Consider the following 26353-nt stretch of genomic DNA (forward strand, 5'->3'; position numbering starts at 1 on the left):
TCAACAGGAATACTTGACCCCATTTACAAATGCCACTGTACATTTCCTCTTGAATCACACCCATGAATGTACCGTGGTTTGACTTGGTATGTTAAATCTAAGGTAGAGCCGGGTGGCATTCTAAACAAAAAAACCTGTGCAACTAGATCAACATGGAATGCTATGTGGAGAAGCAGACTTACCTTTCCTTCAATGGCTGACTGGAACTCCTCCACTAGCTTGGCATCAGAGTCGATCACAAATATGCTCCTCAGTTGGGGGGATTTCTGATCAGTGTAGATGAAATCTAGGATTCCCTTGATAACTGCTACACAGCTTTCTTTGACAGAAAAACCAAAGGTGCCATACCCCATCACTGGCATGCCTATGGAGGCACACTTCTTGTTTTCTGCTCCCAATAAACTGTCCCTGACAGCAGACTGCAGATAGACAGAGTTGAGAGGTGTGGAAGCCTTCCCCAATACAGGAATGCCTGCATAGATGAGGTGTTTAGCTCCAAGGGTTCCTGGGTTGGACAAGACCACATCTCCCGCCTGTAGAGTTTGCCTTTCCTTCAGGAACTTGTCACACACCTTCCTGATCTCAGGCCCACCCATCTGAAGGAATTGTTTGGCGATCGGAGTATCGAAGGCCAGGCTGCTGCTCAGAGGGCAGATCAGAGCATCTGCAGCATGTTGGGAGATGTTACCCTGACCCACAGTTAAAGTGATGCACCCTTCTATGTCGTAGCTGTATTTCTGGCAGAGGGTAATCAATGGTGATAGGAAAAGTTTACACCCTAAATCCTTGGCCTTAGCCTGCAGAGCAACTTTGTTCTTCTCCAGGACTTTGGACTTGCCGGCTTCGGAGTATGTGTACTTCTCCGTCGTTATTGTACTGACCTGCTGTTTCACTGCATCTAAGGCCTCTTTGATTTTATCGCTCGCTGCAGTGATCTTCAGGCAAGGGGATCCTTGTGTTTTGCATGGCAGTATAGTCACGCCAAGGGCCTTAATTTCAGGGACCTCTGAGAGTTTCATACAAGAGGCCACATACTGTACTTCCTGCACTGATTTGAGAGGGACGTCCGCTGTTTCTGGCTTCTTGTTATCCAGGTATCCATTTAACTTCCCTGACACATCTGCTACAACATTGGAGAATCCACAGACACCGATCTTCTCCTGCGAAACTGAGATGCTGACATTGTGGTTGTTCTTGGTGGATTTGAGCTCACCGTTGAGTCCGGCAAAGAACTGCAGCCATTGTTCGCCCTTTGTCACGTGGGTTTGGTCTGGTGTGAGTTTGATGACTTCCTCTTTGATGACCTCGTATAGTTTGTCTTCAGCTCTCTGGATGTCAGTTCTATCTGCTAGGATCTGGATGGAATCATTACCAAGGAGAAACACAGACGATATGTTGTTCTGGGAAAAGTGGTTCTTCTCAATCTTCTTCAGGTCCACAGACTTTAGGAACTCCATCAGAGGCATTGATATCTCAAGGAGTTTGGCTTCAACGTTCCCCAGGGCCTCTTTCACGACACCTTCTGCTGTGCTCACCTGGTTCTCCAAACCCTTTAGGCAGATGATAAAGCTTTCTTCATCTTTAGAAAACCCTACGTCCACTAGTTTACCAGAGACGAGATCACAAATGAAATCAAGCTTTTCCTTAGAGTCCAGTGGGATTTTTCTTAATACCGTGTTCCTCTCCCTCTCGAGCTCATCACTAGCCTTTTTCACCATTTGCTCAATCTTCTCCACTAGGGTCTTCACCTCATTCTGCACACACACCACAACTATCTCAGCACTGGTGCTCCTGTAAGAGATGCTAGCGCCAGGGGATATGAGGCCAAGGCAACCGCTCTCAATCCTTTCCCAGACCTCCATCTCTATGGGCAGCTGAACCTCTTTATATTTCTCTAGCAAGGCCAGAGCCTCTCTCCGGGCTTTCCTCTCCCATGTAGGGAACAATCTGAGCATGCCCAAAGACTCATTCTCCATGGTCATGTCCAGTTCCATCTGAGGGGGTTCTGTACTCATGTTGAAGGAAACTCTAGCATGGACCCTAAGGAGTACAGTTGTAATTTCCTGCTTGCGGGTCTTGTCACGGTTAATGAAGTCAAGGAGTTCCACACTGAGTGGAAGGGTCACTTTAGTGGGGATGTCTGAGAGGAGGGCTGTTTGTCCCGTCAAAGCCTTCTGCAGGCTGGAGTAGAACAGCTGAGCTATGAGGTCGACCCCACCAAAACGATGCTTGTGTTCTGCCACCTGATGGGCAACTGGAACAAGGACAACAGGGGACAGAATGAATTACTACTGAATTGCCTTAAAGACATCATCCATTTCTCCTGTTGAAAAGTGATATCCCAACTAGAAATACAGTAAAGTACACACACTAAAGCAAACAAAAATATACAGTATCAGTCAAAAGTTTGGACTAACCTACTTATTCCAGGGTTTTTCTTTATTTTTACTATTTTCTACATTGTAGAATAATAGTCAAGATATCAAAACTATGAAAAACACATATGGAATCATGTAGTAACCAAAAAAAGTGTTAAATATTTTATACTCCTCAAAGTAGCCACCCTTTGCCTTTGACAGCTTTGCACACTCTTGGCATTCTCTCAACCAGCCTAACCTGGAATGCTTTTCCAACAGTCTTGAAGGAGTTCGCACATATACTGAGAACTTGTTGGCTGCTTTTCCTTCACTCTGCGGTCCAACTCATCTCAAACCATCTCAATTGGGTTGAGGTCGGGTGATTGTGGAAGCCAGGTCATCTGATGTAGCACATCACTCTCCTTCTTGGTCAAATGGCCCTTACACAACCTGGAGGTGTAGGTCATTGTCTCGTTGAAAAACAAATGATAGTCCCACTAAGCACAAACCAGATGGGATGGCGTATCGCTGCAGAATGCTGTGGTAGCCATGCTGGTTAAGTGTGCCTTGAATTCAACATAAATCATGAGTGTTACCAGCAAAGCTCCCCCACACCATCAAACCACCTCCTCCATGCTTCACGGTGGAAACAACACATGCAGAGATCATCCGTTCACCTACTCTGCATTTCACAAAGACACAGCGGTTGGAACCAAATTTGGACTCCTCAGACCAAAAGGACAGATTTCCACCGGTCTAATGTCCATTGCTCGTGTTTCTTGGCCCAAGCAAGTCTCTTCCTCTTATTGGTGTCCTTGCAGCAACTCGACCATGAAGGCCTGATTCACGCAGTCTCCTCTGAACAGTTGATGTTTAGATGTGTCTGTTACTTGAACTCTGAAGCATTTATTTGGGCTGCAATTTCTGAAGCCGGTAACTCTAATGAACTTCTCATCTGCAGCAGAGGTAACTTTGGGTCTTCCTTTCCTGTGGCAGTCCTAATGAGAGACAGTTTCATCATAGCGCTTGATGGTTTTTGCGACTGCACTTGAAGAAAAGATATTGAAATTTTTGGTTACTACATGATTCCATACAGTTGAAGTCAAAAGTTTATACATACACTTAGGTTGGAGTCATGAAAACACGTTTTTTCCAACCACTCCACAAATTTCTTGTTAACAAACTATAGTTTTGGCAAGTTGGTTAAGGACATAACTACCTTGTGCATGACAAGTTATTTTTCCAACTATTGTTTACAGACAGATTATTTCACTTATAATTCACTGTATCACAATTCCAGTGGGTCAGAAGTTTACATACACTAAGTTGACTGTGCCTTTAAACAGCTTGGAAAATTCCAGAAAATAATGTCATGGCTTTAGAAACTTCTGATATGCTAATTGACATCATTTGAGTCAATTTGAGGTGTACCTGTGGATGTATTTCAAGGCCTACTTTCAAACTCAGTCTGGTTCATCCTTGGGAACAATTTCCAAACGCCTTAAGGTACCACGTTCATCTGTACAAACAATAGTATGCAAGTATCAACACCATGGGACCACGCAGCCGTCATATCGCTCAGGAAGGAGACGTGTTCTGTCTCCAAGAGATGAACATACTTTGGTGCAAAAAGTGCAAATCAATCCCAGAACAACAGCAAAGGACCTTGTGAAGATGCTGGAGGAAACAGGTACAAAAGTATCTATATCCACAGTAAAACGATGGGGACAAAGATCGTACTTTTTGGAGAAATGTCCTCTGGTCTGATGAAACAAAAATAGAACTGTTTGGCCATAATGACCATCATTATGTTTACAGGAAAAAGGTGGAGGCTTGCAAGCCGAAGAACACCATCCCAACCGTGAAGCACAGGGGTGGCAGCATCATGTTGTGGGGGTGCTTTGCTGCAGGAGGGGATGGTGCCCTTCACAAAATAGATGGCATCATGAGGTAGGAAAATGATGTGGATATATTGAAGCAACATCTCAAGACATCAGTCAGGAAGTTAAAGCTTGGTCGCAAATGGGTCTTCCAAATGGACAATGACCCCAAGCATACTTCCAAAGTTGTGGCAAAATGGCTTAAGGACAACAAAGTCAAGGTATTGGAGTGGCCATCACAAAGCCCTGACCTCAATCCTATAGAAAATGTGTGGGCATAACTGTAAAAGCGTGTGCAAGCAAGGAGGCCAACAAAACCTGACTCAGTTACACCAGCTCTGTCAGGAGGAATGGGCCAAAATTCACCCAACTTATTGTGGGAAGCTTGTCGAAGGCTACCCGAAACGTTTGACCCAAGATAAACCATTTAGAGGCAATGCTACCAAATACTAATTGAGTGTATGTAAACTTCTGACCCACTAGGAATGTGATGAAAGAAATAAAAGCTAAAATAAATCATTCTCTCTACTATTACTCTGACATTTCACATTCTTAAAATAAAGTGGTGATCCTAACTGACCTAAGACAGGGAATTTTTACTTGGATTAAATATCAGGAATTGTGAATAACTGAGTTTAAATGTATTTGGCTAAGGTGTATGTAAACTTCCGACTTCAACTGTATGTGTTATTTCATAGCTCTGATGTCTTCACTATTATTCTACATTGTAGAAAATAGTAAAAATAAAGAAAAACCCTGGAATGAGTAGGTGTGTTCAAACTTTTGACTGGTATTCTATATGTTTTGAGCAAAATTGTGTTTTTTTAGACAACTTCAATCTTCAAGGAGTAGGTCCGATGGTCAGATGTGATGTCATCAGCCTCCCTCCTCGCTTGAGGAACAATAAGAGCAATAGAGAACAGAAGAGGAAAGTCCTCCTCCCTCACTTGTGCCATTTCATGTCATTCTGGGACCACCTATTGAGATGTGCATTTTGTTAAAACCTCTTTGGACTAGGCGTTCCGCTAGCGGGACAACTTCCGGTGAAACTGGAGGGAGCGCAATTCAAATAAATAATCATAAATATTATGGATATTAAACATTTAGGTACATACAAGTGTCTTACATCGGTTGAAAGCTTAGATTTTTGTTAATCTAACTGCACTGTGCGATTTACAGTAGCCATTACAGCAAAAGCACGCAATGCGATTGTTTGAGGACGGCGCCCCACATCAAAATATTTTTCCACCGGCACAAGTTTCATAAATTCGCAAATTGCGATTAAATATACAATTACTTTTTGAAAATCTTACTCTGATTTGTCATCCAAAGGGTCCCAGCTATAACATGTGGTGTTGTTTTGTTAGACAAAATCATTCTTTATACCCCAAAAACTCTGTTTAGTTGGCGTCATCGATTTGAGTAATCCACTTGTTTAACATGCAGAGAAAGGAATCGGAAAATATACCGCTAAACTTTGTTTCAACAACTCAAAATACATTTCTATTGACTCCTCAGATACCCTAAAATGTATTCAAACTATAATATTTCTTATGGAAAGAAGTATGTTCAATAGGAAACCGATTTTAGCAGGGGCGTCTTGTCTTCATCGCGGGCCCAAACACGAATTTCCAAAACTGTGTCCCTCTACTAAAACGGATAATTCTTATTCGTTTTGGAAGTTACAAGCCTGAAACCTTGAACATAGACTGCTGACACCCTGTGGATGCCACCCTGTGGATGCTATTGCATCCTGGGAGCTAGAATTCAGTATGCCCCTATACTTTCCATTGTAAGAGCATGGGCTCTCAAAAAAAAAGTCTGGTTATTTTTTCTTTGGATTGTCTCCTACCATATCTATTGTGTTATAGTCTCTTATATTATTTTAACATTTCTACAAACTTCAAAGTATTTTCTTTCCAATGGTACCAATTATATGCATAACTTGGCTTCAGGGCCTGAGCAACAGGCAGTTTACTTTTGGCACTTCAGTCAGGCGGAAATTGAGGAAAAAGGGGCCTAGCCCTTTAAGTTAATCAGGTGTTAAATTAGGTGTTAAATGAGACTGGAGGAGGACTTGAACACTATATTGTATTTCCAATTGTAACTGTTTGGAAATACCAGGATAGCACACGGAGGTAACGCATTACGCTTTGAAATACATAATATACAATGTGCATGTACAACTATTGATACAACTGTAGGCCTACACACAACATAATTTCTACAGCATAATGTCATTGAAAAGGGCCCTACCATGACAGTCTTCAAAGGTGATGACCATGCTCTTGCCCTTTGTAACCCAGATCTGGGACCTGATAGCCCCTCCTTTGCTCCTCCTGCTGGAGAAGTAGAGATTCAGGGCCTCCTCCACCTCTCCTTTGATTTGGCTCATGTCCCCCTGGACAAGGACAGAGTCTGTCAGCTCTAAACGGCAAGCCCCAAACTCCATACCCTGGAACTTCTTTGACACGCATTTCCTAAGGAAGGACTTTATGTCTGCGGAACATGGATAGATAGATTGATAGTTAGAATAGTGTTGTATTTTGCTGTTTGGTCATGCAACTTAATTGAATGGTGTAATAGTGATATGGTGTATACATATTTTTGATGCATCTGTGGACCCACCAATGTCCTGTTTGAAGGTGACCACTACTCTTTCTCCATCGTCAAGGGTCTCCCAGACATGTTCAGCCCCTTGGCTGCAGCTGCCGATGTATAGAGAGACAATGTCGCACTTGCAGGTCTCGTTGAACCCAGTCAGGATGAAGCGTCTGTTGTCCAGTTTCCCTTCAACAGCTGTCTCATTGTACACCTCCACAGAAATGCCATACTGATGCTCCTTCTTGGCAAGGACTTTCTCTGCATCTGAGAGGAGATAGTAGGTACAGTATTTATTGGTGGGCATGAATGATCAAGCAGACTCAAGAAATAAACTCATGTAATGTTCACTTGATGATATAAGTAGATGACATGTCACAATGTCATCACATGTCACCATGTCAATGTCATCACATGTAACAATGTCAATGTCATGAAACAATCAAGCAATGTCATCACATGTAACAATGTAAATTATCTGAGATACAAAGACTCACTGAATAAAAATCAACATGTTTGTTTCAAATAGCAGCCATTGTGTTCTAGTGACCGAGAAGGAATCATTTCCTTATGAGCCCTATTCCCAGCTGAGATGACTAATGGTATTTTACAGTCAAAGGAAAGTAACCTCTGAATGATACACAAGTATCATAGATGATCTAATTAGTGCTTATCGTGACAGGTACAAACTTGAACATTGAAAGCAATACAAGTGGTTAACAACTCCCACATACAGTAAATCCACAATATAATATTAATTTGAAGAAAGAACATTTTCATTAGATGAGTCTATGGGAAAACACTCCTTACCTGACTGACAGGACAGTTTAAGGACCCAGCTATTCTTTCCATGTCTTGTAATGCTGACCTCTCCTTCTTCTAAAGCAAACTGCTCAAAATACAAGTTAAGGAGCTCCTTTTCACATTCCTTGGTGGTTCTGACAAGTAGTAATTTTATGTCATCATCCGTCACTGAATCTGAAAAACAAATAGACACACAGAATGAACATTACTGTGATTTCCCTATTGATTTAATATCTTATTAAAGTGTCAATATTTAAGTTTTTGATTTTTTTCCCCCCACAGCAGTTTAGATGGTACAATTATTCTCTACACTATATTAGTTTATTTTGTCACATAAACTGAAATTAGGAAAATGATTATAGTTTTAGCAACCAGGAAATTGCGGAGTGAATTCTGCATAGTGCAACTTTAAGTATATTTATGAATGAGTCTTACCTGCTAGACTCTCTGACACTGGCTGATACATCACAGACAAAGACACAGAGAAAACACATTAGTAGGTCCAAATGCTGTAATGCTGTACATTGCCAACTCTAACTTGATACAATATAAGCAACACATAAAGAATTACCTTCTCTTCAACGTTAGGAGAAGACTTTCCTAGGAAAGTCAGTTTGTCTTTTGTAGGGCGAGGGAAGACTGGTGGTTTAACTTTCTTCACTTCTGTTTCACCGCCATCTTCCTTCAGTTTCACTTGAAGCTCAACCACCCCAAAAGGGATTTTGAAATCAATTTTATGGCATTTTCTATCCAACACGTTCTGCAGAGCTGAGGAGGAATTGACAAACCATCATTACATACTTATCTTACAAAAACTTATGTGGCTCTTAAGACACAGGTTACATTACTGAACTAAATTATTTTGGTATTTGGAGCTCTATACCCACTGGGTACATAAGTCAATTCAACGTCTATTCCACGTTGGTTCAACGTAATTTCATTGAAATTACGTGGAATCAATGTTGATTCAACCAGTGTGTGCCCAGTGGGATAGTTTCTAACACCATTATCACCATTCAGCACAGCCTACTCACAAGGCTCATAGTATATTTAAGCAATAAGGCACAAGGGGCAGTGTTATATGGCCTATTTATACAACGGATGGGTCTAATCCTGAATGCTGATTGGTTAAAACCGTATTCCAGCCGGTGTCTATTCCACAAGTTAACACCAGCTAAATGTGACGTTAAAATGCCTATTTACTTTGTTCCATCTGACTGGGCAATCCAATGTCTCAACCCAGCCAGGCAATTTATAAACTCCACTATAAAAAGCATCTAGACATTATCTCACATTTCTTTTGGACTAACATTTAGTTTTCAACAGCGGAGATTTGTATAAACCTTGATGTCAACACCCGTGCCAATATATCCTCCAAACACCGGCTTCTCAGGCATTATCACTTAAATACCATGCTAAGGGCTGTTCTTACGCACGACGCAACTCGGAGTGCTTGGATACAGCCCTTAGCCGTGGTATATTGACCATGTACCACAAACCCGGACGTGCCTTATTGCTATTATAAACTGGTTACAAACGTAATTAGAACATAAAAAATATATGTTTTGTCATACCCCTGGTGTATGGTCTCATACAGTGATGTAAAGTACTTAAGTAAAAATACTTTAAGGTACTACTTAAGTTGTTTTTTGAGGTATCTGTATTTCACTTTACTATTTCTATTTTTGACAACTTTTACTTCACTACATTCCTAATGAAAATAATGTACTTTTTACGCCATACATTGTTCCTGACACCCAAAAGTACTCGTTACATTATGAATGCTTAGCATGACAGGAAAATGATCCAATTCACACACTTATCAAGAGAACAACCCTGGTCATCCCTGCTGCCTCCGATCTGATGGACTAACTAAACACATGTGCTTCGTTTGTAAATTATGTCTGAGTGTTGGAGCCTGCCCCTATCTATCCGTAAATTAAAAAAATAAGAAAATGGTGCGTCTGGTTTTCTTAATATAAGGACTTTGAAATAATTCATAATTTTACTTTTGTACTTAATTATAAATTGGGTGGTTCAAGCACTGAATGCTGATTGGCTGAAAGCCGTGGTATATCAGACCATATACCACGGTTATGACAAAACATTTATTTTTACTGCTCTTATTACGTTGGTAACCAATTTACAATAGCAATAAGGCACCCCGGGGGTTTGTGATATATGGCCAATATACCACAGCACTGCGCGTTGCGTAGTGTTGAAGAACAGCCCTTAGCCGTGGTATATTGGACATTTACCACACCTCCTCGGGCCTTATTGCTTAAATAAGTGTGTCTTTATTCATAGGACTAAATATTTTGTATTAGGACAAATTGGAATAATTACCTGCATCTTCATGGTAAACGAGCAAAGCCTTCCTCTTGTCCCCAGGATAGTCTTGAATTTGTAATGTCTCTCCTCCAGACTTTCTTTTGTTTTTGAAGTGCAAATCCAACTTGGGTCTGATTTTGTCTATGTCGTCTGGCAGACCCTCCAATACCAGCGTTTTTTCAGTCATTATGTTCAGACAATTGTCTTCCTGTCTTACTTCGATTGAAGCAGCATATTTGTATGTGTCAATTCTTTCAGCAACTTCGACTGCCTGTTGTAAAACACATTTTGTTTCCGGTTATTATGGAAAATCACTTGCTATTACGTTGCGTTGCTCTCTGCAGCAACTTTCACTTTTGATTTCGACCCCATGTGACTTCGAGGAACTTGAGTTGGTTACAAAACGTAATCAATTCGTCGTGAAATTTGACTGTAGGAAACCGTATCAGTCCGTATTTTCTCAGGCCGATTCGGTAAGTTAACATTACTTGCAACTGACCATGAATGAATCTGTCATATAAAAAGTAACATGATCACAATAATAATTGTTGGAGTTTTACGCAGATAATGGGTGACTCTGACGCCGTCAAGCCCGTTGTGAATGGAAAGGTAGCGTAAAATCATGTAGGCCAGTTGGACAATCATTTTCTTTGACTATTCTTTTTTTCGAAATACATTAAATCTCCTTTTATAAATAGATGGATATCGTCGATGATGAAGAACATAAACTGTCTGAAGCCAAGGAAGAGCTGAAAAAATGGACGGTAAGCCTGTTTGCAGAGTTTAGCTATTTATCTGTCAAATTCATGTTTTTTACATAAATATTTATTTCCTATTATTATGCAGAAACAAGTTGAGAAGGCAGAGGACGAAAAATCTAGGCTGCAGTTGGCAAAACTGAGCGCAGAAGATTCAAAGAAAGAGGCTTCAAAAGATTTGACAGCCCTTCAACAACGGGGGGAGCAACGTCAGGATGAGTTCTCTCAAACTGTGAAAGGAATACAGGTAGTCATGTACCTGCCCGTGGCTGAAAGCCTTTTAAAATAACATTCACTCAATGGATATTTAGATTATATTTTCTACTGTAGTTTTATCTGTATAGTCACCCAGATAGATATTGAGGCTGTGGTGGATGATTCAAATATGTTTTTCAAATGTAACCACTTGCACGTTATTGTTACACAGAATGATATCTCGATGCTTGAGAAGGGTAACAAAGATCTGATGGAGAAACTGAAGAAAAGCCAGGCTAAGCTACAGGCTAAGAAGGCAGAGTCTGCTACACTACAGCAGAGGTTTAAGGTAGGTCATGTAACAACAGATCTTAAATATGAATTTCAAATATTTTGAGAGGACTAAAAAGAAAGCAATTCTGGCATGGACAACAATCACACTCTACTGCTGGTTCCAGATCCATGTCCAGATCCCTGAAAAGAAGGTGAAGTTCACCGGTAAGGAGGAGGACAGCGATGACAGCGGCCAACACATCAAAGGGGTGTTCACCATTGCCCAGAGACCATCAGTGCTCCTGAAGGGGGGGCAGGCTCTCATCACTTTTGAGGAGGAGAAAGGTACAGGAAACAGGACGTCCATCTTTGTGGCTTCATAAAGACAGTGCACATTAATCTACATAACTCGTCATTATGTTGAATGTGAGGCATAATGTTGAATGTGTTATATTGGGATTCTCCTTCCCTCTCTCTCAGTGGCTGCCCAGATTCTGAAGATGGCCAAGTGTACTGTGTCCTGTGATAAAGACAAGGTGCATGTGAAGCCCAAAAGCCTTACACTGGACCCCTTTGTCAAGTTTGAGGTACACCATTTCACACAATGAATGTGTCAAGTTAAATGAAATGCCTTGAAGACATTAGGGATAATTATTTAGTTTACTATGGAGTCTGTTTTCTAGATTAGAGTCATCTTATTTACTGCAAAGTGTAAAGGTGTGTTCCAATCAACTTTGAGTAAGGAATTAGGGATTCTTTCAAGAAAACTATACCATTCACTTGATACAATGGTGTCTATAATGACTTGTATTGTTGATGATTCACTGCTGTGCTATTGTCCAGGTGACACACCTGTAACCAAGTTATGTGGCTGTTGCTGTGCAGGTACACCTTGATGTCTCCACAAAGACACTCAGCTTCTCCAATGTCCCGTTCACCCTGTCAGAGGAACGAATGAGAGACCGTCTGGAGATCAGCTTCTCCAAGCCCAGTCGGGGGGGAGGAGAGGTGCAGAAGGTGGACTATGACATGCACACTGGGAAAGGACAAATCACCTTCCTCAACACTGGAGGTACAGTACATCTATTGTGTGTGTGTGTGTGTGTGTGTGTGTGTGTGTGTGTGTGTGTGTGTGTGTGTGTGTGTGTGTGTTTGTCAGTGTCGGAACATTATTTGTTTTATTGGAAAGTGCCGTATTCAATATGTTTAATCAGAGAAGAGTTCATATTTTAAATACTTGTATCTACTTTTCTAGTTGCAGAGAGGCTGGCCCTGAAAAGGATGTACAGAGTGGATATGGACCGTGAGGTGAATGTGAAAGTTGACCTTGTTTACAACTACAAGCTGAAGAAGTTTCAGGTGAGATTCAAAAATTAAAACAGTCGCTCATCTTTTCTCTGTCATTTGTTTACATACAGTATGCCCTTCCTAAGCATTGTCCTGTTGTGACTTTCCAATCAGATCAAAGCTGTCTGGACTTTGCCATGACTGTTTCAAATATGTTGGGTTTTCCAAGTCAGGAGCCACAGCTTGCTGTATAAGGTTACATAGTTTCTACTAGAGCTGGGACGATAAACCAAAATGATCAACACATTTCTCTAGTCTATACTAGAGAAATGTGAAGTTTGAAATGAAATACGTTTTCTAATATGGGTGACTGTTAAATGGGACAAACTAGTAGTAGTAGTAAACTCAGCAAAAAAAGAAACGTCCTCTCACTGTCAACTGCGTTTTATTTTCAGCAAACTTAACATGTGTAAATATCTGTATGAACATAAGATTCAACAACTGAGACATAAACTGAACAAGTTCCACAGACATGTGACTAACAGAAATGGAATAATGTGTCCCTGAACAAAGGGGGGGTCAAAAGTAACAGTCAGTATCTGCTGTGGCCACCAGCTGCAATAAGTACTGCAGTGCATCTCCTCCTCATGGACAGCACCAGATTTGCCAGTTGTAACTGTAAGAGGTTACCCCACTCTTCCACCAAGGCACCTGCAAGTTCCTGGACATTTCTGGGGGGGAATGTCCCTAGCCCGCACCCTCTGATCCAAAAGGTCCCAGATGTGCTCAATGGGATTGAGATCCGGGCTCTTCGCTGGCCATGGCAGAACACTGACATTCCTGTCTTGCAGGAAATCACGTACAGAACGAGCAGTATGGCTGATGGCATTGTCATGCTGGAGGTTCATGTCAGGATGAGCCTGCAGGAAGGATACCACATGAGGGAGGAGGATGTCTTCCCTGTAACACACAGCGTTGAAATTGCCTGCAATAACAACAAGCTCAGTCCGATGATGCTGTGACACACAGCCCCAGACCATGATGGACCCTCCACCTCCAAATCGATCCCGCTCCAGAGTACAGGCCTCGGTGTAACGCTCATTCCTTTGACGATAAACGCGAGTCCGACCATCATCCCTGGTGTGACAAAACCCGGGACTCGTCAGAGAAGATAACTTTTTGCCAGTCCTGTCTGGTCCAGCGACGTTGGGTTGGTGCCCATAGGTCACGTTGTTGCCGGTGATGTCTGGTGAGGACCTGGTCTGATGGTGCTGGAGGGGATGGCCGTCGATTTACGGTCTCCTAACCAATTGTGCTAGTATGTGGGGGTTTTTCACGCTATATTTGTAAATAGTTTTGTACATAATGTTTCTGCAACCGTATCTTACGGCAGAAAAGAGCTTCTGGATATCAGGACAGCGATCACTCACCTCAGATTAGACAAAGATTTTTTCAACAACAACAACAACAAGCAGGAATCACACGATATTCTCCAAACACCCCACAGGGCAGACATCCCAATTATTCGCAAAAGGAAGCGACGCAGAGGACGAAGAGCCTCGTCCGGACTCGCAGAAGGCAACTAGGAAAGCTGCCGTTACCGTCAATATTACTCGCCAACGTGCAATCATTGGACAATAAACTAGACGAGGTACGATCACGAAAATCCTACCAACGGGACATCAAAAACTGTAATGTCCTATGTTTCACAGAATCGTGGCTGAATGACGACATGGATATAAACGCTGCACCAGCAGGATAGACGGGGGGGGGGGATCTGTGCATATTTGTAAACAACAGCTGGTGCACGAAATCTAAGGAAGTCTCTAGATTTTGCTCGCCTGAAGTAGAGTATCTTATGATAAGCTGTAGACCTCACTATTTGCCTAGAGAGTTTTCAGCTATACTTTTCGTGGCTGTTTATTTACCACCACAGACAGATGCTGGAACTAAGACCGCACTCAGTCAGCTGTATAAGGAAATAAGCAAACAGGAAACCACTCACCCAGAGGCGGCGCTCCTAGTGGCCGGAGACTTTAATGCAGGGAAACTTAAATCAGTTCTACCAAATCTCTATCAACATGTTAAATGTGCAACCAGAGGGAAAAAAATTCTAGATCACCTGTACTCAACACACAGAGACACGTATAAAGCTCTCCCTCGCCCTACATTTGGTAAATCTGACCACAACTCTATCCTCCTGATTCCTGCTTACAAGCAAAAATGAAAGCAGGAAGCACCAGTGACTCGGTCTATAAAAAAAAATGAAGCAGATGCTAAACTACAGGACTGTTTTGCTATCACAGACTGGAACATGTTCCGGGATTCTTCTGATGACATTGAGGAATACACCACATCAGTCACTGGCTTTATCAATAAGTGCATTGAGGATGTCGTCCCCACAGTGACTGTACGTACATACCCCAACGAGAAGCCATGGATTACAGGCAACATTCACACTGAGCTAAAGGGTAGAGCTGCCGCTTTCAAGGTGCGGGACTCTAACCCGGAAGCCTACAAGAAATTCCGCTATGCCCTGCGATGAACCATCAAACAGGCAAAGCGTCAACACAGGGCTAAGATTGAATCATACTACACCGGCTCCGACGCTCGTCGGATGTGGCAGGGCTTGCAAACTATTACAGACTACAAAGGGAAGCACAGCCGCGAACTGCCCAGTGACACGAGCCTATCAAACGAGCTAAATCACTTCTATGCTCGCTTTGAGGCAAGCAATACTGAGGCATGCATGAGAGCATCAGCTGTTCTGGACGACTGTGTGATCACTCTCTCTATAGCCGACGTAAGTAAGACCTTTAAACAGGTCAACATACACAAGGCTGCGGGGCCAGACGGATTACCAGGACGTGTGCTCCGGGCATGTGCTGACCAACTGACAGGTGTCTTCACAGACATTTTCAACATGTCCCTGATTGAGTCTGTAATACCAACATGCTTCAAGCAGACCACCATAGACCCTGTGCCCAAGAACACAAAGGCAACCTGGCTAAATGACTACAGACCCGTCGCACTCACGTCCGTAGCCATGAAGTGCTTTGAAAGGCTGGTAATGGCTCACATCAACACCATTATCCCAGAAACCCTAGACCCACTTCAATTTGCATACCGCCCAAACAGATCCACAGATGATGCAATCTCTATTGCACTCCACACTGCCCTTTCCCACCTGGACAAAAGGAAGACCTATGTGAGAATGCTATTCATTGACTACAGCTCAGCGTTCAACACCATAGTACCCTCAAAGCTCATCACTAAGGTAAGGAACCTGGAACTAAACACCTCCCTCTGCAACTGGATCCTGGACTTCCTGACGGGCCGCCCCCAGGTGGTGAGGGTAGGTAGCAACACATCTGCCACGCTGATCCTCAACACTGGAGCGCCCCAGGGGTGCGTGCTCAGTCCCCTCCTGTACTCCCTGTTCACCCATGACTGCATGGCCAGGCACGACTCCAACACCATCATTAAGTTTCCTGACGACACAACAATGGTAGGCCTGATCACTGACAACGACGAGACAGCCTATAGGGAGGAGGTCAGAGACCTGGACCTGTGGTGCCAGAATAACAACCTATCCCTCAACGTAACCAAGACTAAGGAGATGATTGTGGACTACAGGAAAAGGATCACCGAGCACGTCCCCATTCTCATCGACGGGGCTGTAGTGGAGCAGGTTGAGAGCTTCAAATTCCTTGGTGTCCACATCAACAACAAACAAGAATGGTCCAAACACACCAAGACAGTCATGAAGAGGGCACGACAAAGCCTATTCCCCCCAAGCCATAAGACTCCTGAACAGGTAACCAAATGGTTACCTGGACTATTTGCATTGTGTGCCCCTCCCCCCCAACCCCTCTTTTACGCTGCTGCTACTCTCTGTTTATCTTATATGCATAGTCACTTTAACTATACATTCATTTACATACTACCTCAATTGGCCCGACCAACCAGCACATTGGCTAACCGGGCTATCTGCATTGTGTCCCACCACCCACCAACCCCTTTTTTCGCTACTGCTACTCTCTGTTCATCATATATGCATAGTCACTTTAACCATACCCACATGTACATACTACCTCAATAAGCCTGACTAACCGGTGTCTGTATATAGCCTTGCCACTGTTATTTTCAAATTTATTTTTACTGTTGTTTTATTTCTTTACTTACCTACACACACACACACACACACACACACACACACACACACACACACACACACACACACACACACACACCTTTTTTTCCGCACTATTGGTTAGAGCCTGTAAGTAAGCATTTCACTGTAAGGTTGTATTCGGCACACATAACAAATAAACATTGATTTGATTTTGATTTGATTTGACCTGCCTTACAACAGGCCTACAAGCCCTCAGTCCAGCCTCTCTCAGCCTATTGCGAACAGTCTGAGCACTGATGGAGGGATTGTGCGTTCCTGGTGTAACTCGGGCAGTTGTTGTTGCCATCCTGTACCTGTCCCGCAGGTGTCATTTCCGGATGTACCAATCAGCTGTCCGTCCTGTCTCCCTGTAGCGCTGTCTTAGGTGTCTCACAGTACAGACATTGCAATTTATTGCCCTGGCCACATCTGCAGTCCTCATGCCTCCTTGCAGCATGCCTAAGGCACGTTCACGCAGATGAGCAGGGACCCTGAGCATCTTTCTTTTGGTGTTTTTCAGAGTCAGTAGAAAGGCCTCTTTAGTGTCCTAAGTTTTCATAACTGTGACCTTAATTGCCTACTGTCTGTAAGCTGTTAGTGTCTTAACGACCGTTCCACAGGTACATGTTCATTAATTGTTTATGGTTCATTGAACAAGCATGGGATATAGCGTTTAAACCCTTTACAATGAAGATCTGTGAAGTTACTTGGATTTTTACAAATTATCTTTGAAAGACAGGGTGCTGGAAAAGGGACATTTCGTTTTTTGCTGAGTTTTTAAAGGATAATTAAACACAAACTGTAGTTCATTGTCATAAACATATCATTCTATTTATAGTTATCAGATCAACTCAGGCAATTTAATCGCAATATGGATTTTTGTCCATATCACCCAGCTGTAGTCTCTACTGGAGCAGAACTTTGACACGTGCTTATGTGGTATTCTTGTGACAGACTGCTAACATATCTGTGTTCACAAATGAACAGGATGGTTCTTTTCCAACGTTTTTCTGCTGTCTTGTTTCAGATGTTCTGTGTAGAGTTGACTGACACATGCATATCAACTGTGAGTGTTTTACTTTAACCTTTGTTGCAGACGTTCTGCGGCACTCCGAAGCGCACCATCCTCCTGTGCGGGATTACAGACTTCCAGGATGAGGAGGACCTGCAGGATCACCTGGAGATTCACTTCCAGAAGCCCAGTAACTATGGAGGGGAGGTGGAGTGCATCAAGTATGTCTCCGGGGGCAATGAGGTCAAGGCCTTCTTCACTGAGGACGTGGCTGAGATGGAGGCCTAACATTAACGAACGGCCATCCTCTTACGATACATCTATGCTCATGATTCTCAGTACTTAGTTGGTACCACATGAATAAACCTTAGTGATGATGTATTCATCCGCATTTACCATAATCTATAGCCCACTGACATGCAGCACTATATTATACCAAAACTGATCTGTAAGTCTTGTGAAATTAGTCATGTCAACTTTGTATACTGATAAAGTTTAACAAGGCCAAAAACATGCGTGATAATGCCGTGTGCAGTGCCTTAAGTTTAGAATAATATTGATTAGAAGGATCTTTATAGTTATATAGTCAAACTATTAGAAGAGGACAAATGAAAATGCACAGTGGTTGTTTACATCTAGAGATACTATGGCTATTTCTCTGTGTCAGGCATCTTTGTGATATGATTGAAGGTGTTTTTCAATCAAACTTCAAATCATGGGTTTTTAAAATCGGTCATCATGACATGAATCATGAATTTACTGTATCGATAATCCCATTGAGTAACCCACCTACTTAATTTCACCCCATAAAATGTATATCACATTGTATTGTTTCATTAAACACCTGTGTGCTTTCTGACTACAGTGCTTAAATATAGGCCTGAATACACACCATTAAAATATTGATAACAGCGCAGGTGATAATCTGTGCTGAGCAAAAATATAAACGCAACATGCAACAATTTCAAAGATTTTACTGAGTTAACAGTGCATATAAGGAAATCAGTCAATTGAAATACATTCATTGTGCACTAATCTATGGATTTCACACGACTGGTCAGGGGTGCAGCCATTGGTGGGCCCACTGTGGAGCAAGGCCCAGCCAATCAAAATGCATTTCTTCCCACAAAAAGGCTGTATTACATACAGAAATAGTCCTCAGTTTCATTAGCTGTCTGGTCTCAGACAATCCTGCAGGTGAAGAAGCCGGATGTGGAGGTCCTGGGCTGGTGTGGTTACACGTGGTCTGCAGTTGCGAGTCCGGTTGGACGCCCTGCCAAATTCTCTAAAAACGACATTGGAGGCTGCTTATGATATATAAATTATCATTCAATTCTCTGACAACAACTCTGGTGGACATTCCTGCAGTCAGCATGCCAATTGCACGCTCCCTCAAAACTTGAGACATCTGTGACATTATGTTGTGTGACAAAACTGCACATTTTAGAGTTGCCTTTTATTGCACGTGTAATGATCATGCTGCTAAATCAGCTTCTTGATATGTCACTCCTGTCAGGTGGACGGATTATCTTGGCAAATGAGAAATGCTCACTAACAGGGATGTAAACAAATTTGTGCAAAATAGTATTTTTGTGCTTATGGACAATTTCTGGGATCTTTTATTTCAGCTCATGAAACGAGCACTTTCCATGTTGTGTTGATATTTTTGTTCAGTGTTCAACTCAACAGTAAATAAAGACTGCTAAAGGCCACTAGATGGCAGTGCTTTATCATTATTCCCAACTTCCTCAAGTACTCCAACACACAGCAATTTGGTTACGCATCATAAACTTTACTTGAATGGTAATCAGGTAATTAAGCTATTTGTTACGTCAGTGTAGAGGGGCTACAAACACCCCATAATGCTGATCAATTGATAGGAAATGCAATGCAAAGCACAGTTCTCTAGCTATATTTCGATAAAATACATTGTGTGGCACACTTTTCCCTATATAGTGGATGAATGTTGACCAGAGCCCTATATAGTGCCATTTTGGACACACAAAGTCTCTGTTATGGACTCATAAATCACACGCGGGCCTTTAAAGGGTCGTTTCATAATTGAAAACCCTAAAACTGCAGTGATTGCCTCCAATCACAGCATGCCATGTCATAAGTCCGGAAGTAAGCTGTAATATTTATTGATTCGCCCTGACTTAACCCTTACTGTAAATCAATACCAGACATGGGTATTAAAGCAGACAGACAAAGTTTGTACAGTACAATCTCTAGCCACAAACTGACTGCCTGTTACATGGGCCTTTTGAATACTGCAGCACAGAAGTTGTTTAGCGTTCCTCCATGGTTCATGGTATAGATATGTTCTGAATTCTCCAAGTCTATGACATGGAGATGGAAGGAGGATGCTGTGCTTTGTGGTAGACGCACCCTCTATTGAGCCCTGATTAAGGTGAAACTCTTCAAACCTAAGAAAGGTATGCATCCATGCAAAACTGATTACCAAAACATATCACAAGCTACAGTTGCTAAGTAGCTACAGAGATGCCTTTTTGGTAAAGTCACTATTAGATTGACTTCATTTTAGTCTATGGTAGTCCAAGCTTTCGTGTGTGCTGCTACATTGAGTTCAACACCAATAAGGACCCAAAGCAATGCCCAGTAGAACCTCAGACTTGCAAGATCTTTTGTCACTATAGTCTCCATATATCTACCAGCCCTGGCTAACTCCCTTGAGTGAGGTAATGACAATCTACAGTATGAGACATTGAGTCTGTGACCGCACCGTAAGATTACGCTTGGCAAACTGTCTTCTACTTAAATTGGAAAGTGATATGGGGAGGAAAGATCTTTCTATGATTTAGCCCAGTAGGTCACCACAGGCACGTTCCTCAGAGAGAGGGTAGAGGGACTCCCTGCCTCCCCTAGCTACAGACTAACACCAGATAATGTGATTTAACCCCCCAAAAATGTACAATCATACTGGTAGTTACAGGTATGGCTATACACCAGGTCAGCAGAGATTTATCAACTAACCTGGTACTGGCGATACTATCTTTGTCCTTGATTCGTGGAAACAGGAGTCTCAAAAACCTGTGTCCAGTTGCAGTTCACGTCTTCTCTCATCGAGACAGGTGTCTGTCCTCATGACATGCGGCACTTTGGAGTGGATCCAACTGCAGCTTCTTCTTCTTTAAATGTATATTGGCTGATCGCAACACACTGAAAGGTGGTTACAACGCCACCTACTGTAGTGGAGTGTGAGGCCGGTTACGTCCTCCCTATTGATCTATTTCTCTCATCTAGCCCTGTGTTTCCGTTCACTGTTCTGGAGTGTGAATTCATTACACTTTGTGACACAAAAAGGGAAGGGAATAAAAATGACCCTACCAACTAACCCTAAACCCATTAAAACCTAACCATTGTTCCACTACTTATCTGATCCTACGCCAGGCCAGCAGCCCGGGGATGGGACTCTATCGCTCAACACACCTTTTAACTCTTCTGCAGTAAAATATCATACACCCAAGTACTTCTCTGCAGCTGCCACCACAACATCTCATTTCTGTGATTTACTTTCCATTTCTGTGGTACAGTTGATAACCATGGTTATGAACACTAAGAAACAAACCTTACTGAAGCACTTTATTCCTTTTGCTCTCTTTTGGTGTCAGCCTACTCAAAGGGAGCCTCTTAGGACCTATACAGTTAACCTGTTGGGGCTAGGGGGCAGTATTTGCACGGCCGGATAAAAAACGTACCCAATTTAAACTGGTTACTACTCTTGCCCAGAAATGAGAATATGCATATAATTAGTAGATTTGGATAGAAAACACTCTAATGTTTCTAAAACTGTTTGAATGGTGTCTGTGAGTATAACAGAACTCATATGGCAGGCCAAAACCTGAGAAGATTCCATACAGGAAGGGCCCTGTCTGACAATTACTTCTCCTTCTGTGGCATCTTTATCGAAATACAGCATCTCTGCTGTAACGTGACATTTTCTAAGGCTTCCATTGGCTCTCAGAAGGCGCCAGAAAGTGTAATGGGGTGTCTGCAGTCTCTGGGCTAAGTACAGCAGCTCTGTTTGTGAGTGTGCAGGCTGGGAACAGTGACACTGGAGATGCGCGTTCATGAGAATTCTCAATTTTTTTCTTTCAGCCTTTGAATGAATACAACGTCGCCCGGTTGGAATATTATCGCTATTTTACGAGAAAAATAGCATAAAAATTGATTTTAAACAGCGTTTGACATGCTTCGAAGTACAGTAATGGAATATTTTTACATTTTTTGTCACGAAATGCGCTCGCGCGTCACCCTTCGGATACTGACCTGAACGCACGAACAAAACGGAGGTATTTGAATATAATAACTATGGATTATTTGGAACCAAAAGAACATTTGTTGTTGAAGTCCTGGGAGTGCATTCTGACGAAGAACAGCAAAGGTAATCCAATTTTTCTTATAGTAAATCTGAGTTTGGTGAGGGCCAAACTTGGTGGGTTCCAAATCAGCTAGCCTTGATGGCCGGGCTATCTACTCAGAATATTGCAAAATGTGCTTTCGCCGAAAAGCTATTTTAAAATCTGACACCGCGATTGCATAAAGGAGTTCTGTATCTATAATTCTTAAAATAATTGTTATGTATTTTGTGAACGTTAATCGTGAGTAATTTAGTAAATTCACATGAATGCTAGTTCTGAACATCACATGCTAATGTAAAAAGCTGGTTTTTGATATAAATATGAACTTGATGGAACAAAACATGCATGTATTGTATAATATAATGTCCTAGGAGTGTCATCTGATGAAGATCATCAAAGGTTAGTGCTGCATTTAGCTGTGGTTTTGGTTTTTGTGACATATATGCTTGCTTTGAAAATGGCTGTGTGATTATTTTTGGCAGGGTACTCTCCTGACATAATCTAATGTTCTGCTTTCGCTGTAAAGCCTTTTTGAAATCAGACAATGTGGTTAGATTAACGAGAGTCTTGTCTTTAAAATGGTGTAAAATAGTCATATGTTTGAGAAATTGAAGTCATAGCATTTTTGAGGTATTTGTATTTCGCGCCACGCGATTCCACTGGCTAAATTTCTTCAGCCTCCTGAGGTTGAAGAGGCGCTGTTGTGCCTTCTTCACCACACTGTCTGTGTGGGTGGACCATTTCAGTTTGTCCGTGACGTGTACGCCGAAGAACTTAAAACATTACATCTTCTCCACTGCTGTCTCTTTGATGTGGTTAGGGGGGTGCTCCCTCTGCTGTTTCCTGAAGTCCACGATCATCTCCTTTGTTTTGTTGACGTTGAGTGAGAGGTTGTTTTCCTGACACCACACACCGGATGCCCTCACCTCCTCCCTGTAGGCCGTCTCATCGTTGTTGGTAATCAATGACTGTTGTGTCATCTGCAAACTTGATGATTGAGTTGGAGGCGTGCATAGCCACACAGTTGTTGGTGAACAGGGAGTACAGAAGAGGGCTGAGCACGCACCCTTGTGGGGCCCCAGTGTTGAGGGTCAGGGTCAGCAAAGAGGAGATGTTGTTTCCTACCTTCACCACCTGGGGGCGGCCCTTCAGGAAGTCCAGGACCCAATTGCACAGGGCGGAGTTGAGGCAGGGCCTCCAGCTTGATGATGAGCTTGGAGGGTACTATGGTGTTGAATGCTGAGCTGTAGTCAATGAACAGCATTCTTACATAGGTATTCCTTTTGTCCAAATGGGATAGGACAGTGTGCAGTGTGATGGCAATTGCATAGTCTGTGGACCTGTTGGGGCGGTATGCAAACTGAAGTGGGTCTAGGGTGGCCGGTAAGGTGAAGGAGATATGATCCTTGACTAGTCTCTCAAACCACTTCATGATGACAGAAGTGAGTGCTACAGGGCGGAAGTCATTTAGTTCAGGTATCTTTGCCTTCATGGTCGTGTTCAAAACAATCTTAGGAATACCTATGTAAGAATGCTGTTCATCGATTACAGCTCAGCATTTAACACCATAGTACCCTACAAACTCGTCATTAAGCTCGAAACCCTGGGTCTCGACCCCGGCCGGTGCAACTGGGTCCTGGACTTTCTGAAGGGCCGCCCCCAGGTGGTGAAGGAAGGAAACAACATCTCCACTTCGCTGACCATCAACACCGGAGCCCCACAAGGGTGCGTTCTCAGCCCTCTCTGTACTCCCTGTTCACCCATGACTGTGTGGCCATGCACGCCTCCAACTCAACCATCAAGTTTGCAGACAACACTACAGTGGTAGGCTTGATTACCAACAACAATGAGACGGCCTACAGGGAGGAGGTGAGGGCTCTCGGAGTGTGGTGTCAGGAAAATAACCTCACACTTAATGTCAACAAAACAAAGAAGATGATCGTGGACTTCAGGAAACAGCAGAGGGAGCACCCCCCTATCCACATCGATGGGACAGTAGTGGAGAGGGTAGAAAGTTTTAAGTTCCTCGGCGTACACATCACGGACAATCTGAAATGGTTCACCCACACAGACAGCGTGGTGAAGAAGGCGCAACAGCGGGCAAAGAGGGTGGTGAGGTCTGCACAACGCCTCACCGGGGGCAAACTACATGCCATCCATGACACCTACAGCACCTGATGTCACAGGAAGGCCAAAAAGATCATCAAGGACATCAACCACCCGAGCCACTGCCTGTTCACACCGTTACCATCCAGAAGGCGAGGTCAGTACAGGTGCATCAAAGCTGGGACAGAGAGACTGAAAAACAGCTTCTATCTCAATGTAGGCTGCTGCCTACATTGAGACCCAATCACTGGCCACTTTAAGAAATGGATCACTAGTCACTTTATACAATGTCACTCTAAATAATGCCACTTTTATAATGTTTACATATCTTACATTACTAATATCACATGTATATACTGTATTTTATACCATCTATTGCACCTTGCCTATACTGCTCGGCCATCGCTCATCCATATACTTACATGTACATATTCTCATTCACCCCTTTAGATTTGTGTGTATTAGGTAGTTGTTGGGGAATTGTTAGATTACTTGTTAGATATTACTGCACGGCCGGAACTAGAAGCACAAGCATTTCACTACACTCGCATTAACATCTGCTAACCATGTGTATGTGACAAATAAAATTAGATTTGACTTGATTTGTACGCCTATGTAGATATTCCATTAAAAATCAGCCGTTTCCAGCTACAGTAGTCATTTACAACATTAACAATGTCTACACTGTATTTTTGATCAATTTGATGTCATTTTAATTTCCTTCAAAAACAAGGATATTTCGAACTGATCCCAAACTTTTGAACGGTAGTGTATATATTTTAATGAAGCATTTTCTAAATTCAAAACGGAGCCCCTGCAACTGCACAGACATTTTGAGACTCCTGTTTCCACGAATTGAAGACGAAGATGGTATCACCAATACCAGGTTAGTTGAAAAATCTCAGCCAAGTGTTTTGTATAGCCACACCTGTGACTACCAGTATAATGGTAAATAATTGTGGGGTTAAATCACACTATCGGATGTTACAGTCTGTAGCTATGCCTCCCTCTGCCTCCCCTCCACCTGCCTGCCCTAACCCTCCTGCCTCTTCTCTCCTACAGCTCCTAATTGGTTGAAATGTGTCTGCTTGTTGTTTGAGCCGTGTGTCCTATACAGTATGGTTCATGTTGCATGCCAGTGTTAGCGAGTTAATGTCACAGTAGACGCATTTTTCCAAATCCCCCTAGGTGATATCTTGGAGGATAGGAAGGATGTAATTTCTCCAGGTGATATCTTGGATGACAGGAAGGATATAATCTCTCCGGGTTATACAGTTCATTCAGAAAGTATTCAGACAGCTTCACTTTTTCCAGATATTGTTAGGTTTCAGCCTTACCTGTTGTCTTAGCTGATCAGCTGTTGCTGTCTTACCCGTTGTCTTAGCTAGCTCTCCCAATCAACACCTGTGATTGCTTTATACCTCGCTTTACGTCTCCCTCTAATGTCAATATGCCTTGTATACTGTTGTTTAGGGTAGTTATCATTGTATTGTTTTACTGTGGAGCCCTTAGCCCCTCTCAACATGCCTCAGATATCTCCTTTGTCCCACCTCTCACACATGGGGTGATCTCACCTAGCATAACTAGTACCTCCAGAGATGCAACCTCTCTTATTGTCACTCAATGCTTAAGTTTACCTCCACTTCTTCCCGCACCCTACCATACCCTATTACTAGCCTGTTCAACCTCTCTTTCGTGTCATTTGAGATTCCCAAAGATTGGAAAGCAGCTGCGGTCATCCCCCTCTTCAAAGGGGAGACACTCTTGACCCAAACTGCTACAGACCTATATCTATCCTAACCTGCCTTTCTAAGGTCTTCAAAAGCCAAGTTAACAAACAGATTACCGACCATTTCAAATCCCACCGCACCTTCTCCGCTATGCAATCTGGTTTCAGAGCTGGTCATGGGTGCACCTCAGCCACGCTCAAGGTCCTAAACGATATCGTAACAGCATTCGACAAGAAAAAATACTGTGCTGCCGTATTCATTGACCTGGCCAAGGCTTTCGACTCTGTCAATCACCACATCCTCATCGGCAGACTCAGTAGCCTTGGTTTCTCAAATGATTGCCTCGCCTGGTTCACCAACTACTTCTCTGATAGAGTTCAATGTGTCAAACCGGAGGGCCTGTCGTCTGGTCCTCTGGTAGTCTCTATGGGTGTGCCACAGGGGCCAATTCTTGGGCCAACTA

At 42.7% G+C, this 26353-nt stretch overlaps 2 protein-coding genes across 6 annotated transcripts in view; one reads left to right on the forward strand and one right to left on the reverse strand.

The window, feature by feature from the left end:
* The window catches only part of LOC106582401 (protein mono-ADP-ribosyltransferase PARP14), a 41815-nt gene extending 21010 nt beyond the window's left edge, over positions 1-20805 (reverse strand). For 4 of the 5 annotated variants that reach the window (XM_045704829.1, XM_045704828.1, XM_014165491.2 and 1 more), the window contains exons 1-7: positions 9989-10465; positions 8214-8410; positions 8078-8099; positions 7649-7816; positions 6866-7105; positions 6494-6736; positions 183-2254 (exon numbers count right to left, since the gene is read on the reverse strand). In XM_045704829.1, the coding sequence (XP_045560785.1) occupies positions 183-2254; positions 6494-6736; positions 6866-7105; positions 7649-7816; positions 8078-8099; positions 8214-8410; positions 9989-10160 (3114 nt within the window). In that variant the 5' untranslated portion in view covers positions 10161-10465. Of the gene's footprint in view, positions 1-182; positions 2255-6493; positions 6737-6865; positions 7106-7648; positions 7817-8077; positions 8100-8213; positions 8411-9988; positions 10466-20666 lie in introns of those variants that run through there. The other variant, XM_045704827.1, reaches the window with a different exon arrangement.
* nmi (N-myc (and STAT) interactor) lies at positions 10653-18531 on the forward strand. The gene is made up of 8 exons (XM_014165449.2): positions 10653-10737; positions 10820-10978; positions 11159-11275; positions 11385-11544; positions 11680-11786; positions 12085-12271; positions 12455-12558; positions 17757-18531. The coding sequence occupies exons 1-8, from the start codon at positions 10672-10674 to the stop codon at positions 17958-17960; spliced, it is 1104 nt and encodes a 367-aa protein (XP_014020924.2). The 5' UTR covers positions 10653-10671; the 3' UTR covers positions 17961-18531.
* Positions 20806-26353: the final 5548 nt, after the last annotated feature.

The sequence above is a fragment of the Salmo salar genome, chromosome ssa21 (assembly GCF_905237065.1).
Source record: "Salmo salar chromosome ssa21, Ssal_v3.1, whole genome shotgun sequence".
NCBI lineage: Eukaryota > Metazoa > Chordata > Actinopteri > Salmoniformes > Salmonidae > Salmo > Salmo salar.

Coding starts and splice junctions, on each gene's coding strand:
- nmi (XM_014165449.2), top strand. CDS start 10,672: ATGGATATCGTCGATGATGAAGAACATAAACTGTCTGAAGCCAAGGAA. Junction 11,276..11,384: donor CACTACAGCAGAGGTTTAAG/GTAGGTCATGTA, acceptor TGCTGGTTCCAG/ATCCATGTCCAGATCCCTGA. Junction 12,272..12,454: donor CACCTTCCTCAACACTGGAG/GTACAGTACATC, acceptor CTACTTTTCTAG/TTGCAGAGAGGCTGGCCCTG.